Source organism: Oncorhynchus keta, chromosome 35 (genome assembly GCF_023373465.1).
Source record: "Oncorhynchus keta strain PuntledgeMale-10-30-2019 chromosome 35, Oket_V2, whole genome shotgun sequence".
Taxonomy (NCBI): Eukaryota; Metazoa; Chordata; class Actinopteri; order Salmoniformes; family Salmonidae; genus Oncorhynchus; species Oncorhynchus keta.
In genome coordinates, this window is record NC_068455.1 from 6,512,392 (window position 1) to 6,529,857 (window position 17,466).

Here is a 17,466-nt window from a genome sequence, read left to right on the forward strand (position 1 = left end):
TCCTGGCTATCTGTAAATAACAAAAACAAAACGTCTGGTTTGCTTAATATAAGCTATTTAAAATTATTTTTACTTTTACTTGTGATAATTAAGTACCAAATACGTTTTAGACTTTCTAAGTTGTATTTTACTGGGTGACTTCCTAGTCATTTCCTATTAAGAAATCTATACTTTTAGTCAAGTATGACAATTGGGTACTTTTTCCACCACTGAAAAAAAGACCGTATCATGAAAAACAGGAATAAGTCATATTTTTATCAGAGAATACGAGACAGACAGCAAGCACATGACTTTGTATCATGTGTTTATAACGTAGACTCATTTATCAAATCATGCCCCGCCTTCCCCGCTTTGGGGCCATCTGATTGGCTGTCCAGCAAATCCTGACTGTTTTTTCTTCTTCTTCCCAACACTGTAATTTGCATAAAAATCCTCTCCCTGATGCAACGGCAACAAACTGTACCGGAGGCTTCCTGACAACAACAACAACAACAACAACAACAACAACTAACAAAAGAAGGTAAAGGTAATCAAAATATGTTTTACTTTTCGATGATACCTCAAATGTAGCTGACTTTGTTGTTACGTTCAGTGTTGTAACGGGTTAATGTTTTGTAAATGGATGGTGTAACTAACAGCTTAGCTTACCTAGCCAACGTTGGCAGCCATAGAGGATCGACAACGGCACGTTTGTATTGGCTTTGCTACTTGGCTCCACTGTAAACAGTCGCAGCTTTTGGACAAAAAAAAAAACGTTTTAATATAATCTGTAACATTTCAAGACCGTGTGGCCAGAAAAACCTAAACATCTAGCTAGTAACTTGCTATGCAGTGACGATGATGCCTTTTTCTCCCCCCCAGGACAAGACATGTTGACATCGACCCTAGCCCTTCTGGGCCTCAGTCTGGGACTTGTGGCTAATGCTTTCCCCACACAACCGTCTGAAAACGGGAAGAACTGGGTGGTGATTGTCGCTGGCTCCAATGGCTGGTACAACTATCGACACCAGGTAAGAGTGAAGTTAACCGGGTACATTTTGGAAGTCTGTTAATGTACACTTGACTTTATCAGTTGAGTGAGTCATTTGGTGCAATCTTTTACCATGATTACATCCAAAACGGCTCCCTATTCGCTGTATAGTGCACTACCTTTGACAAGGGCATATGTATTACACTATGAAGTGGGGCTATTTGGGACATATCAGTATTTTTACCAATTTATCTGCCTAGACTTAAAAGGTCACATTCCATTTGATAATAGGGACTAGACGTGTATAGCTGTAATTGGCCACTATATTACTAATGTAGCTAGTGCTTTTTAACATTTTTATGAAGCAGTGATTCACTCTGACATGCATCTACAAATTACCTCGACTAACCTGTCCTCCCGCATTGCCTTGTACCAGTACTCCCTGTATATAGCCTTGCTATTTAAAAAAAAATTATACTTTTTTTTTTTTTGGTAAATATTCTTAATGAACTCTTTCTTGAGCTGCACTGTTGGTTAAGGGCTTGTATAAACAAGCATTTCACAGTAAGGTCTAAACCTGCTGTATTTGGGAGCATGTGATTAAGTTGAATAATAATCAGTAAACCTACTCATGTGCCTCAATCAATAACCCCTCATTCTCAATCACATCCAGATCATCAAATGGATAGATGCTGTGATGGATTATTTGAGTTTTACCTGATTTTTGTTGACTGGCTGTGTTCCCAGTTACTGCTCTGTATTTAGCAGTAGACTGACTGACTGACTGTGTTCCCAGTTACTGCTCTGTATTTATCAGTTGACTGACTGACTGTTCCCAGTTACTGCTCTGTATTTATCAGTTGACTGACTGACTGGCTGTGTTCCCAGCTACTGCTCTGTATTTAGCAGTTGACTGACTGACTGTTCCCAGTTACTGCTCTGTATTTATCAGTTGACTGACTGACTGGTTGTGTTCCCAGCTACTGCTCTGTATTTATCAGTTGACTGACTGACTGGTTGTGTTCCCAGCTACTGCTCTGTATTTATCAGTAGACTGACTGACTGGTTGTGTTCCCAGCTACTGCTCTGTATTTATCAGTAGACTGACTGGTTGTGTTCCCAGCTACTGCTCTGTATTTATCAGTAGACTGACTGGTTGTGTTCCCAGCTACTGCTCTGTATTTATCAGTAGACTGACTGGCTGTGTTCCCAGACTGCTCTGTATTTAGCAGTTGACTGACTGGCTGTGTTCCCAGCTACTGCTCTGTATTTAGCAGTTGACTGACTGACTGGCTGTGTTCCCAGCTACTGCTCTGTATTTAGTAGTTGACTGACTGGCTGTGTTCCCAGCTACTGCTCTGTATTTAGCAGTTGACTGACTGACTGGCTGTGTTCCCAGCTACTGCTCTGTATTTAGCAGTTGACTGACTGGCTGTGTTCCCAGCTACTGCTCTGTATTTAGTAGTTGACTGACTGGCTGTGTTTTCAGCTACTGCTCTGTATTTAGCTAGACTGACTGGCTGTGTTCCCAGCTACTGCTCTGTATTTATCAATAGACTGACTGACTGGCTGTGTTCCCAGCTACTGCTCTGTATTTAGCAGTTGACTGACTGGCTGTGTTCCCAGCTACTGCTCTGTATTTATCAGTTGACTGACTGGCTGTGTTCCCAGCTACTGCTCTGTATTTATCAGTAGACTGACTGACTGGCTGTGTTCCCAGCTACTGCTCTGTATTTAGCAGTAGACTGACTGACTGGCTGTGTTCCCAGCTACTGCTCTGTATTTATCAGTAGACTGACTGACTGGCTGTGTTCCCAGCTACTGCTCTGTATTTAGCAGTTGACTGACTGGCTGTGTTCCCAGCTACTGCTCTGTATTTAGCAGTTGACTGACTGGCTGTGTTCCCAGCTACTGCTCTGTATTTATCAGTAGACTGACTGGCTGTGTTCCCAGCTACTGCTCTGTATTTAGCAGTTGACTGACTGGCTGTGTTCCCAGCTACTGCTCTGTATTTATCAGTTGACTGACTGACTGGCTGTGTTCCCAGCTACTGCTCTGTATTTATCAGTAGACTGACTGTGTTCCCAGCTACTGCTCTGTATTTATCAGTAGACTGACTGACTGGCTGTGTTCCCAGCTACTGCTCTGTATTTATCAGTAGACTGACTGTGTTCCCAGCTACTGCTCTGTATTTAGCAGTAGACTGGCTGTGTTCCCAGCTACTGCTCTGTATTTATCAGTAGACTGACTGACTGGCTGTGTTCCCAGCTACTGCTCTGTATTTAGCAGTAGACTGACTGGTTGTGTTCCCAGCTACTGCTCTGTATTTATCAGACTGACTGGCTGGTTGGTTCCCAGCTACTGCTCTGTATTTATCAGTAGACTGACTGGCTGTGTTCCCAGCTACTGCTCTGTATTTATCAGTAGACTGACTGGCTGGCTGTGTTCCCAGCTACTGCTCTGTATTTATCAGTAGACTGACTGGCTGGTTCCCAGCTACTGCTCTGTATTTATCAGTAGACTGACTGTGTTCCCAGCTACTGCTCTGTATTTATCAGTTGACTGACTGGCTGTGTTCCCAGCTACTGCTCTGTATTTATCAGTTGACTGACTGGCTGTGTTCCCAGCTACTGCTCTGTATTTATCAGTTGACTGGTTGTGTTCCCAGCTACTGCTCTGTAAAGTGACCTAATACATTCTGACTCCTCCCCCTCAATTAATCTGACTGTGATTAGTGGGGGTGACTTGTTGCCTTACATTACACGATTAGTTTACTTCGTGTCCTCCCCTTTCCCCTCCCTAGGCCGACGCCTGCCATGCGTACCAGATCGTCCACAAGAATGGCATTCCTGACGAGCAAATTGTCGTGATGATGTATGATGATCTGGCGACCAATGAGCAGTGAGTATTCAATTTCTGTTGTCCACCTTGTCTGCTTAGGTCTTCTCCTTTTTTAACAAGGGTTGCTGTAATCCATTATATATTGTCATGACTGACTACACATGGTCTGTTCCAGGATTATAAATGACGACGATCCGATCTACTCTTCATCTTTAGCCAGCTTCAGTCTGTTTTATGGGTTGGCTCTGCAATATTTGCATTCCTGAGATGAGAGCAGAGTATATGTTATCCTTGTGTTGGGTGCACGATGGGCCTAAAACATCTCATCATGCTGTGGCAAACAGGCGGCAACCAGGCTCTGTGGTACTATGCTCCACTCGGGCTCTCGCAGCGGTCTAAGGCACTGCATCTCTGTGCAAGAAGTGTCGCTACAAACCCTGGTTCGAGTCCAGGCTGAATCACATCCGGCTGTGATTGTGCGCCGCCTTACGGGACTCCCAATTCGTCCGGGTTTGGCCGGGGTAGACCATCATTCTAAATAAGAATTTATTTTCTTAACTGACTTGCCTAGTTAAATAAAGGTAAAAATTGTATTTTTTTTATAAACAATTCTAAACAATTCTAAACACCATCCAGTAACTGTTTAGAGTGTTTCTCAATCGGTGCCTTATTCCCTATACAAGTGCACTAGTTTTAACCAGAGCCCTATGGACTCTGGTCAAAGGTTATACACAATAAAATGGAGTAGTGTAGCATTTGGAAGTGGGCTGTTTTTAGAGGCTCACTGAGACACCATTGACTCTTCGGTCACAAGGATCTAATTTAGCTGGGAATTATGGTGCCCGGGATAGGCCATGAGGTTCAGGGTTTAAGATGGAAGACAATTCTCTAATGAGAAGAATGTTCTCTCTTGTCCAGTAGCTAGTAGCAACATCAGCCATTGGTTAATTCATACGCAGGTATTGGAACCACTCATGTCAATGACTGACACATTTTGAAATTGTACTTGTCTTACTGTCATCACTAGATGGTCATATTGACCTACTTTGACGCAGACTGTCTTAATCTATGTAAAAATCTAATGTTCTCATATATATTGTTGTACAGTAATATATATATATATTACTGTACAACAATGCTGTTTTTGTTTCATTGGTCCTGTAATATCTTCCTGCATCGTTGCTGCTGGGATGTACTCTTCCAAGTTACACTTAAAGTCTGAATCGGAAAAAACAAACAATCATGTGACACTTGTGTTTTTGTGTGAAACAGTTTTTTTCAGTATCTGAATGTGTTTGAATTTGACTAGTGTAGGAATAGATGATGATGTGATTCCTGTCATTGGAGGGTAGAGGAAGTGATACTCTGGTTTTAATAAAGAACCCTTTTTGTCATTGCCTTGTGATAGTTCCAGACTGTCAACCACTGAATGCCATTTATATTACAGTGCTAATGTGTATTGTGATAGAATGCATGTCTTGCCAAGACTGTAGACCGCAACATTTTGTATTTGTCAAACTGTTATATCAGAAATGTCTTCTGCTCAGTTCTCAAACGCACAGGGTAGGCACATTACTAGCTGTTGGGTGGTGTAAAATGCCTTGTTTGGGGGTGTCCCCTGTAGGTATTTTTTTTTTTGATCATATAATAAATTGTATGGCCTGTTTCCTCCAGGCACGTATCTGATTTATCTATCCTCTTTGTTTTTTCAGAAACCCCACCCCAGGGGTGGTGATCAACCGACCCAATGGGACAGACGTCTACAAGGGAGTCCCCAAAGACTACACTGGAGACGTGAGTGGAAGGAAAATGGAACATTTCAAATGCTTTAAAAAAAAATATATATATATATACTTTTTAAAGATTTGTCAGTGCTAATATCATCACACAACAATCAATGCTTTATACAGTACTGTTTCAAGTTGTGAACATGAATCTCAAGTCAGGAAACTGTCCTCGGTGCCTGTGCTCTGACTGTGTACCTTACAGGCTGTTACCGCTGACAACTTCCTGGCTGTGCTGAAGGGTGACTCAGCCAATACTAAGGGGGGTTCTGGGAAAGTGCTGAAGAGGCAAGTGATTTGGGGGGGGGGGGTAGGTTGTAATATATCATAGGATTACCACAGTAGGGTGAAAGTTATTCCAGAACTTTTTTAAAGGTAGTCTTCTAAAATGAAATGAAATAAATCAGTTACAACAACAACGTATTGTTATAAAGTGTCTTGACAGACTGTTCCATTGAGAACCTTCCCTGGAAAAACAGACTCACAGCTTGAAAATGGGGATTGTGTCATATCTTTCAGTTCAAATGAAAAACACCTGGCTTATCAACTTTTTTTTTTTTTTTTCTACTTCCTGTTGGCAGTGGCCCCAACGATCATGTGTTTGTGTACTTCACTGATCATGGAGCACCTGGGCTGCTGGCCTTCCCCAATGACGACGTAAGCATTTTTACACTTCCTGCTCATCTACCAGGGGTTATTTATTTTCGGAACACCTTGCTGTGTTCCCAGCTACTGCTCTGCTCGTTTTTTATGAACACCTTGCTTGTTCTGGCCAAAAGTAGTGCTCCTGTAAAAGGGATTTCAGACAGTGCCTTTTCTGTCCATGGATGGCAGGATGAATGACCTAGGTCTGCTCTCTGTGAAATAGAAAGCTGCCATGTGTTTCAACTAACATTCAGAACAGTTTATGAGTTAGGGTTATGATAAAAACAAATGATCATATTTTAAGCCTGGTTGAATAAACCTTATGTTCTGTCACTCAGCAAAAAAGTTGTGGCAGAGACTGAGTCACTGAACAAGACAAGGAGTACTCCTCCCACAATGCCTTGGGCAACCTAGAATCATGTGACTGACTCTTGTGGCTCTACCTCATGGGGTCTAGTGCTTCTTTTGTTTTAAAGTTAATGCACTGGAAGAAAAACAGAAATTAAACTATATTTATGAAATGTTTTTCTTCTACAGCTTCATGTTGCAGACCTCATGGATGCCATCAACAACATGCATGAGAACAAGAAATACGGGAAGGTGTGGAAGTTAAACCTGTTATTGTTTGTGGATGTGGAGCGCCAATCACATGTTGATTTTAATCATTTTAAAAACATTTTTAAAGACGAGTTATTTAGAGTTGATAGTGCAGATGATAGTTTCCCCTGACTGACTGGACTTGTTGTTTTTGTCATTGATCTTCTCTGCTCTCGCAGTTAGTGTTCTATATCGAGGCCTGTGAGTCGGGATCAATGATGACCAAGCTGTCAGCTGACATCGATGGTGAGTTATGCTGCGCTTCAACCTCCCTGTGACTCGAATCACAGGGAACTATCCCGAAACGCTGATAGTAAAGAACGGGTTAATCATTAATGGTATCGAGGGGTGTGTGTTCAAGATACTCTTGACCGCTCTCTGACCAGCCAGATCACCAGTGGTACATGTCGGGAGATTATGTGAAAACCGGCCACTAGGGGCAGCATTGAGCGCTGTTATCTTCAAGTGGGTTTCGGTGAGAATCTGGCGCCAAAGGTTGCATGTTTCCCTCCAATGATGGAAAGTTGTTTTACATTTTTTTTAACCCTTAACCATTTGAAAGTTAATACCTAACCTTAAAACATTGAGTTGATGCCTCAGCGCAATCTTAAACACTTTGAACTTTTGACGTTTGAGAAACGTGGATACATCTCTAATTCTGATGTGACACTGAAAATTGGCGCTTCCATCAATTTATCTTCAAAAATGTAAAGCTGATCCAGTAAGTCTGACAACTCTCATACAGGTCAATGTCTTCCTGAACAGGGTTGTTTTTGGCCTCTCATTAAATCATGCTCTGAACTTTCCCCCAGGTACATATCTAGGATCAGCTCTCCCAATCTAAACTTTAACCATTAGTAGGGGAAATGCAAAACTGACCCAAGATCAGCGTCTAGGGGCAATCGGGGCGGCAGGGTAGCCTAGTGGTTAGAGCGTTGGGCTAGTAACCGGAAGGTTGCAAGTTCAAATCTCTGATCTGAGCTGTCGTTCTGCCCCTGAACAGGCAGTTAACCCACTGTTCCTAGGCCGTCATTGTAAATAAGAATTTGTTCTTAACTGACTTGCCTGGTTAAGTAAAGGTAAAATAACATTTCAACCTACTTCCCAAAATCAGCCCTTGGTAATGGTCTGTTCAGACGGCCAACTAAGTAGAACCGGGTCACGTGTATATAAGTCTTCACACAAGCAGATGGCAGGTACATTGTGTTGGAGTTTGTCACTGTGTGAAAAGACCTTAAGGAGAGATGGTCTGTGTCAGACCCTTGTTTATTGTCATGCTCTGCTCCACGGGCCATGTAGATCCTAGTCTACTGTCTGGACTAGATCCTAGTCTACTGTCTGGACTAGATCCTAGTCTACTGTCTGGACTAGATCCTAGTCTACTGTCTGGACTAGGGTCTGCTGTCTGGACTAGGTCCTAGTCTGCTGTCTGGACTAGGGTCTGCTGTCTGGACCAGAGCCTAGTCTCCCTAGTCTGCTGTCTGGACTAGGGTCTGCTGTCTGGACTAGGGTCTGCTGTCTGGACTAGGGTCTGCTGTCTGGACTAGATCCTAGTCTGCACTAGGGTCTGCTGTCTGGACTAGGGTCTGCTGTCTGGACTAGATCCTAGTCTCCCTAGTCTACTGTCTGGACTAGGGTCTGCTGTCTGGACTAGGGTCTGCTGTCTGGACTAGGGTCTGCTGTCTGGACTAGGGTCTGCTGTCTGGACTAGGGTCTGCTGTCTGGACCAGAGCCTAGTCTCCCTAGTCTACTGTCTGGACTAGGGTCTACTGTCTGGACTAGGGTCTACTGTCTGGACTAGGGTCTACTGTCTGGACTAGGGTCTGCTGTCTGGACTAGGGTCTGCTGTCTGGACTAGATCCTAGTCTACTGTCTGGACTAGGGTCTGCTGTCTGGACTAGGGTCTGCTGTCTGGACTAGGGTCTGCTTTCTGGACTAGATCCTAGTCTCCCTAGTCTGCTGTCTGGACTAGGGTCTGCTGTCTGGACTAGGGTCTGCTGTCTGGACTAGGGTCTGCTGTCTGGACTAGGGTCTGCTGTCTGGACTAGATCCTAGTCTCCCTAGTCTGCTGTCTGGACTAGGGTCTGCTGTCTGGACTAGGGTCTGCTGTCTGGACTAGGGTCTGCTGTCTGGACTAGATCCTAGTCTGCTGTCTGGACTAGGGTCTGCTGTCTGGACTAGGGTCTGCTGTCTGGTCTAGATCCTAGTCTCCCTAGTCTACTGTCTGGACTAGATCCTTGTCTCCCTAGTCTGCTGTCTGGACTAGGGTCTGCTGTCTGGACTAGGGTCTGCTGTCTGGACTAGGGTCTGCTGTCTGGACTAGATCCTAGTCTCCCTAGTCTACTGTCTGGACTAGGGTCTGCTGTCTGGACTAGATCCTAGTCTGCTGTCTGGACTAGGGTCTGCTGTCTGGACCAGAGCCTAGTCTCAAGCAGTGGTGGAAAAAGTACCCAAATCTCATACTTAAGTAAAGGTAGATATGCCTTAATAGAAAATGACTCAAGTCACCCAGTAAAATCCTACTTGAGTAAAAGTATTTGGTTTTAAATGTACTTAAGTATCAAATGTAAAGGCTAAAATATGTTTAAGTAAAATTCCTTTATATTAAGCAAACCAGACGGCACTGTTCTTTAAATTGTATTGTATTTTTTACAGATAGCCAGGGGCATGCTGCAACCCTCAGACATCACTTATAAATGAAGCATGTGTTTAGTGATTCTGCCAGATCAGAGGCAGTATGACCAGCGACCTTCTCTTGATTACTTGTTTCATACTAGACCATTTTCCTCTCCTGCTAAGCATTCAAACTGTAACAAGTACATGGTGTCAGGGGAAGAACCCCCCCCAAAACAGCTTAAGTAGTATTTTGACTTAAGTACTTTACGGCGCTGGCCTTGGGGACTTTACGGCGCTGGCCTTGGGGACTTTACGGCGCTGGCCTTGGGGACTTTACGGCGCTGGCCTTGGGGACTTTACGGCGCTGGCCTTGGGGACTTTACGGCGCTGGCCTTGGGGACTTTACGGCGCTGGCCTTGGGGACTTTACGGCGCTGGCCTTGGGGACTTTACGGCGCTGGCCTTGGGGGACCGACATCCCATAATGTTGTATTGTTACCCACAGGCTGACGTCTTCATAGTCTACCGTACGTCATTAAACCACGATGAGGGTGTTTCTTTACCATTTAAAAAAATATATGTATATTTTGTTGTGTATAATCAATCAAGCTATAGATTTCCAATTGTGATGGTGTATAAGCAGTGTCCTGGATCCATAGACCTCGTTTTTAACGTTCTCACTGTCTAAATCTCTCTCTCTCATTCAGTGTATGCCACCACAGCAGCCAACTCTCATGAGTCGTCCTATGCCTGTTACTATGACGATAAGAGGGAGACTTACCTGGGGGACTGGTACAGCGTCAACTGGCTGGAGGACTCTGATGTGGTGAGTCTGGTAGTGTCAACTGGACACAACGTACACAATGTCCTCAACTACCCACAAGTCCTTACCAGATTTTGTGTTTTTGTAAAGGAAATGTTGGATATAGCCGTTACTACAATGTTTTTTGTCTCAAAATAAAAGGAGCAGAAAGTCCTTTAGCCACACACTCACCTTCTCTTTGTAAAATGTCTTTCCCCGACTGTTGTCCCAGGAGGACCTGAGCAAAGAGACCCTGATTAAACAGTTCAAGATCGTCAGGAGCCACACTAACACCAGCCACGTGATGCAGTTTGGAAACAAGGTGAGGGATTCAGAGGGAAGACCTAGCGAATTCCTGTTGCAACGTTCAGTCGGAGTCACATGACGTTATAGTGAAATGATTTTATCTGCTAAGATTTAGATGTGAAAGTTTATTTTATTTTTTTAAGAGGGTTAAACTTCTACTTCCTCACTTCCTCCTTTCTGTTCAGATGGCTAATGTTTATGTTCCAATAGACGATTTAATGAACGAGACGGTAACGTGTTCTCTAGACTCTGACCCGTATGACGGAGGTTAGCTAACTAGTTCTCTGGACTCTGACCCGTATGAAGGAGGTTAGCTAACTGTAGTTCTCTAGACTCTGACCTGTATGAAGGAGGTTAGCTAAATGTAGTTCTCTGTTCTCTAGACTCTGGCCCATATGAAGGTGGTAGCCTTCCAAGGTAATGTCAATGCCAAGCCTGCCCCCCCCATGACCCTGCAACCCGTAGAGGACCCAGACCTAACCCCCAGCCCTGATGTACCCCTGGCCATCCTAAAGAGGAAACTGATGAGGACCAATGACCTCTCTGCAACCAAGAAATACTTCAGCCAGATTACGTCACACCTCAAGGTAACGGACAGGAAATGCGTATACGTCTTTTAAAATAAAAAATAATAATAATATATGCATTTTTTTTGTTTTTTTGTTTCGAATGAACCTGGGATGCATTCAATTGGGAACACTGTAACAAACTGAAAACAAGTGTTCCTCAATGAAGTCCAGACTGTTTCGCTCTGGTCGTGTCTAATGAACATGACCCAGACTTTATCATCAGATGCTTCTGTTAGTTCATAAGAACTTGGAGAACTGTGGTGATTTAAAAAAAAATATATTTTTTTAAATGTATTTTTTCCCCACTAGGTGCGTGAGCTGCTGGCAGAGACAATGCGCAGGGTGGTAGAGACGGTAACAGGAGAGGAGATCACGACCCAGAGGGTTTTGAGTACCAAGCTGGATCTGACCCAGCATCAATGCTACCAGGCTGCTGTTAACCACTACAAGACACGATGCTTCAACTGGCATATCACTGAGGTACAGTCCTGTCTGCCAAATGTATTTAAAATACCTTTTTTTTTTCTTTTTTTTTTACATCAACAGTTGTCACTTCACAGGAACTCAACCGAGAGCGGTCCATGATACCATCTATGACACGGCCCCAGCACAGAACTCTCTTTAAATAAAAAAATAAAAAAATTAAATCATTTATTTGAAAAGGGACAGATACGATGACTGTATTGACCCCATTTGCATACACAAGTCCGACACACCATCATTTAAGCCTTCGTTTATTTCGGGGTTTGTCCCCCCAGTTGGTTTGTGGTACTGTCGGTTCCTGTCTCTGTTGCGTCAATCTACTTCTCTTTCCCAGACTTACCCATGTACTACAGACTGAATAACATAAATACGTCGCTGAGTAAGAAACTCACAACCGTCAAAAGCATATTTTTAGACATGTTTACTGTTAAACTCAGACCCCCCCCTGTCCCCCTCACATGACCACGGGCTTTAAACAAAACTTTACACAGAATGACAGACATAACAATGACTTCTGTACAGGACATGTGGAGGAAGTAGAAACATTATGACTTGAATGTACTTTCCATTTTGAAACTGTGTACTGTAAGTCCCCCCCAGTTTGGCTCAGAGAACAGTGTATATAAAAGTTGTGATTGTTCTTGTGTTGCAGTATGAATATGCTCTGCGACACCTGTACGCCCTGGTCAACCTGTGTGAGGGAGGATACCCAACAGACAGGTACTGTACCAGTCCCAATGCTGAGTCTGAAATGTCTCCCTCTACAGGGAAGGGGTTCTCAAACTATTTTCTGTGGACCTGGGGAACCCTTTTGTGATTGCAAATTTATCAGGGACCCAATGATCAGAATATAAATGTGTTTTTAAAAATATATTTTTTAAATGTGTAAACAAGGAGTTCGAGGCAGTCTTTGACTGTGTCAGACGAACCAAGCCTCTAGCCCAGGGAATGAACATTTTTACAGGCCCATCTCTTAGCATCAGAGAAAATACTGCAATTTATACAAATTTTTCCATGAGGAAGAAGGAACACTGCATTTATGTGTTAAAGGAAATATATAATTGGTGAAGTGTGGATACTTGTAGGCTGAATGGTGAATAATGAGGACTTCTACTTTAACACTATCAAAAGGGGCACTAATGCACGGTTGGCAAACGCAGTAATATTTGGTATATTCCGTTATTATACACTGCTCAAAAAAATAAGGGGAACACTAAAATAACAGCCTAGATCTGAATGAAATATTCTTATTAAATACTTTTCTCTTTACATAGTTGAATGTGCTGACAACAAAATCACACACATTATCAATGGAAATCAAATTTATCAACTCATGGAGATCTGGTTTTGGAGTCACACTCAAAATTAAAGTGGAAAACCACACTACAGGCTGATCCAACTTTGATGTAATGTCCTTAAAACAAGTCAAAATGAGGCTCTAGTGTGTGTGTGGCCTCCACGTGCCTGTATGACCTCCCTACAACGCCTGGGCATGCTCCTGATGAGGTGGTGGATGGTCTCCTGAGGGATCTCCTCCCAGACCTGAACTAAAGCATCCGCCAACTCCTGGACAGTCTGGTGCAACGTGGCATTGGTGGATGGAGCGAGACATGATGTGCTCAATTGGATTCAGGTCTGGGGAACGGGCAGGCCAGTCCATAGCATCAATGCCTTCTTCTTGCAGGAACTGCTGACATTCCAGCCACATGAGGTCATTGTCTTGCATTAGGAGGAACCCAGGGCCAACCGCACCAGCATATGGTCTCACAAGGGGTCTGAGGATCTCATCTCGGTACCTAATGGCAGTCAGGCTACCTCTGCCGAGCACATGGAGGTCTGTGCGTCCCCCCCCAAAGAAGTGCCACCCCACACCATGACTGACCCACCGCCAAACCGGTCATGTTGCAGGCAGCAGAACATTCTCCACGGCGTCTCCAGACTCTGTCACGTGTGCTCAGTGTGAACCTGCTTTCATCTGTGACGAGCACAGGCCACCAGTGGCGAATTTGCCAATCTTGGTGTTCTCTGGCAAATGCCAAACGTCCTGCACGGTGTTGGGCTGTAAGCACAACCCCCACCTGTGGACGTCGGGCCCTCATACCACCCTCATGGAGTCTGCTCAAACTGTCAGAAACAGACACATGCACATTTGTGGCCTGCTGGAGGTAATTTTGCAGAGCTCTGGCAGTGCTCCTCCTGTTCCTCCTTGCACAAATGCGGAGGTAGCGGTCCTGCTGCTGGGTTGTTGCCCTCCTACGGCCTCCTCCACGGCTCCTGATGTTCTGGCCTGTCTCCTGGTAGTGCCTCCATGCTCTGGACACTACGCTGACAGACACAGCAAACCTTCTTGCCACAGTTCGCATTGATGTGCCATCCTGGATGAGCTGCACTACCTGAGCCACTTGTGTGGGTTGTAGACTCCGTCTCATGCTACCACTAGAGTGAAAGCACCGCCAGCATTCAAAAGTGACCAAAACATCAGCCAGGAAGCATAGGAACTGAGAAGTGGTCTGTGGTCTCCACCTGCAGAACCACTCCTTTATTGGGGGTGTCTTGCTAATAGCCTATAATTTCCACCTGTTGTCTATTCCATTTGCACAACAGCATGTGAAATGTATTGTCAATCAGTGTTGCTTCCTAAGTGGACAGTTTGATTTCACAGAAGTGTGATTGACTTGGAGTTACATTCTGTTGTTTAAGTGTTCCCTTTAATTTTTTTTTGAGCGGTGTATTAATATATTTCGTTTTTTAATTTCCAAGGCAGCTACTTCCATAGACTAATCATGTCAATTTTTGTCACCCTGCTCAGTATCCTGATGGCAATGGAGAGCGTGTGTCACTTCAACTAGACGGATCTTTCTGAATGAACACCTCTTTCGGATCAGGTTGCTGTCCCTCCACACAGGAGGGTCTGAGACGACGAGTCTTCTCTTTGCACTGACAAGGAATCAAGTTTGACAAAATATATATATATATATATTTCACACTGCTATACCACTTTTTCAAATGTTTGATTTTAAACTTTTATTCCCTCGATTTATTGAGACATTTTAAAAATGTGTTTTTTTATGATGAATTGTATGATCACTGAGCATTTTTTGTTTGTTTTACTACTCGGATTTTTGTTTTAATTAAGATTTAGATTTTTTTTTATTCAGTTTTCTCCCTCTGGTGCAGTGGTGTCTGAATTTAGTGGGTATACTGTAATTTTGCAAAACTGCCCTCCTAGTGAAGGAAAGGCACCCTGTGAAATTCTATGAGAAACGATGACCTACACTCTGAATTACCTAAATTGATGAAACCCATATTGGTCTTTCAGTCAGGCTAACCTAAGCTTTACTGTGGAAGTAAGCTAATAGTAGACCCACTATTTCATATACCCCCTCCCTTCCTGCACCTTTTTAATAGAACAATTTCTTTAGTTTTTCCAAGTCCATAACAATGCTTAAACCACATCAGACTACTTTTGGAAATGTAGATTTTGAGTGTAGCTAACCTCTTAATGAAAGTGCTCAGGCACCTAGCACTGTTTGGTTAGTGATGTTTCTGTAGCCACTGGTTTGATCTCCGTCTGCCAGGGAGGCATAGCTAGCTTAACGTTTTTAAATTGAGACGTTTTGTTTGTGAACCATGTCTTTCCATCTACCAGGAGACTGTTGGGGGGGCCTGTCATCTGCATCGATATAGTCCCCCCCCCCCTTAATTGTTTGATACCTGGACATTTTACTTCATATTACGAGGCGTGTCTTACCTTGACTCAAACTAGCCTCTAGCCACAATCTCATAGAAACATGGAAATAATTGGGTTCTATTGGATTTGTTTTGTTTGTCCAGTAGACAAGTTTATATTAGCAACCATGATACATTTCATAATAATAATTTGAACTGATATTTCTGTCCCTGAAAACGTGTGCAATCAGCATTTTTAGATTGGTGATTTCCCGCAAATTGTATTATTTTTTTTAAACCTTTGCATGTCGGCGTTGTTTATGTTGACGCACCGACAAGGTGACGAAATAATAAAATGAAACTAAACATCCTGATCTATCAGCCTTATTAATTGATACGGCGCATACCTCCACTACTTTGATAAGCATCGTGGCGGTTTTTAAGAAGTGAGTATAGGCAATGCCCATAAAAATGGGTTTATGGTTTGGCCCTACATATACCCTCCACTACTGCTTGGGTGTTGGCTCTGCTATACGCCAACATGAGCCCGTTGTCAGGACTGTGAATGACTGAGTATTGTGATGTTGCCCCTAGATGCTCATCATGGGTCAGTTTTGCACCCCCCCCCCCCCACACACACACTAATGTTTAGGATTGGGAAAAGGGGAGCTGATCCTAGGGAAAGAGTTCACCCCACTGGCCTGTAACAGGGTTGGTGCTTGGAGGTTGAATCCTACAGCATCATAATACTCACGTTAACCTCCATGCAGACTCCTGTAAAGGCTCAGGATACGGTGTTGTCACAGGGATGTTAAACTAAAACCTTGATAGTCAGAACAAATTGTAAAGGACTTGTGTTCAGTAAAATGAGCCACAAGGTGAAGCTGAGGGGTGTAGCCCACCACAGCCATGATTTTAAAAAATATATATATATATAATGCATGGACTCCAGATTTATTGCTTTTATACAACTGGTTACCAGCCTTAAAGCAAGATGCTTTCCCAAACCATTTTAATTTAACAACCCGTGATGCTAGATTCACTAACACTCGTTGTCAAGTGCAATTTTTAGGTGTTTGGTTGTTAGTTCTATTCTCATTGACTGGAATTTTAAGCAACCTGCAAAGTTCTAGAACTATGGCAAACAATGGTTGCTATGGATGCTCCATCACTACAGACTGAAAATACTTCAAACTAACTGCATGTGTATGTTGTCTATCATGGGCAGGCTAGACTCTCTTCACAATAGGGATTTCTAAACCAACGGTTGTATAATATGAATTACCATAGTGGCTCTTTCCATCTAGTCTACCCCTCCTGTGTCATAACTTCAGATTTAATCAAGATATTGACCGAATCAAATAATGGTTCCTCTTCTGTTGGGAGTAATTTTTCATATTAGGATTACATTCTATTTTTTTTTTTTTTTTAAAGTTAAATGGTGTACCTGGTTTTGCTGAGGAAAGGTAGAGGCCATAGACTGGATTCTATGTTTTCTAGCCACCAACTATCAAAAGCAATAGTGATTCTTTCATTTTTAAGTTGCTGAAGTTTCTGCATGACTGTCTGTAATAAGATGCCAAATGGGGCAGAACACAGTTTTTAGGAGTGTAGAAGGGCGAGATGGCCATGCAGTGGAGGACTAAGGGTTTGACGAGTGGACTGCAGGAGTAACGGTAAACTAGAATGTATGTATGAAATGTTCACTCTTTGGAAATTGAAAAATAAAACTGACAGTGTTCATGTCTTTATGTCTGACTTTTAGATTGTCCTCAAATTACTGACTTTACAAACACTATAGTGTGTCAAACATTAAGAACACTTACTCTTTCCATGACAGACTGACCAGGTGAAAGCTCGGATCCCTTATTGACGAAGGGGAGGAGACCAGTTACACAAGGATTTTAAAGAAATAATTATAAGCCTTCAGACATGGCTTGTGTAAGTGTGCCGTTCAGAGGGTGAATGGGCAAGATAACAGATTTAAGTGCCTTTGAAGGGGGTGTGGTAGTAATTGCCAGAAACCGGTTTGTGTCAAGAACTGCAATACAGCTCTTTTTTATTTATTTTTACACTCAACAGTTTCCTGTGTGTCTCCAAGAATGATCCACCACCCGAAGGACATCCAGCTAATTTGACACAACTGTGGGAAGCTACTAGGGTGGCCTAGTGGTTAGAGTGTAGG

General features: G+C 43.2%; 1 protein-coding gene and 1 long non-coding RNA gene across 3 annotated transcripts; one reads left to right on the forward strand and one right to left on the reverse strand.

Moving 5' to 3' along the window:
• Positions 1 to 418: 418 nt before the first annotated feature.
• lgmn (legumain) lies at positions 419 to 15,649 on the forward strand. Of its 2 annotated transcripts, none has more exons than XM_052496207.1 (14): positions 419 to 526; positions 862 to 1,010; positions 3,774 to 3,871; positions 5,524 to 5,605; positions 5,801 to 5,883; positions 6,177 to 6,252; positions 6,778 to 6,840; positions 7,017 to 7,083; positions 10,160 to 10,278; positions 10,487 to 10,576; positions 10,944 to 11,147; positions 11,439 to 11,609; positions 12,265 to 12,332; positions 14,422 to 15,649. In XM_052496207.1, exons 2-14 carry the CDS (start codon positions 870 to 872, stop codon positions 14,459 to 14,461), a joined length of 1,302 nt encoding a protein of 433 aa, XP_052352167.1. In that variant the 5' UTR covers positions 419 to 526; positions 862 to 869; the 3' UTR covers positions 14,462 to 15,649. The 2 variants fall into 2 exon arrangements, with proteins under 2 accessions (XP_052352167.1, XP_052352168.1); XM_052496208.1 differs by having other exon boundaries at positions 430 to 520.
• Positions 14,592 to 17,040, reverse strand: LOC127915773 (uncharacterized). Its single transcript, XR_008092055.1, has 2 exons — positions 15,327 to 17,040; positions 14,592 to 15,265 (listed from the first exon to the last, which is right to left on the reverse strand). It is a non-coding gene; the product is annotated as an uncharacterized LOC127915773 (long non-coding RNA).
• Positions 17,041 to 17,466: the final 426 nt, after the last annotated feature.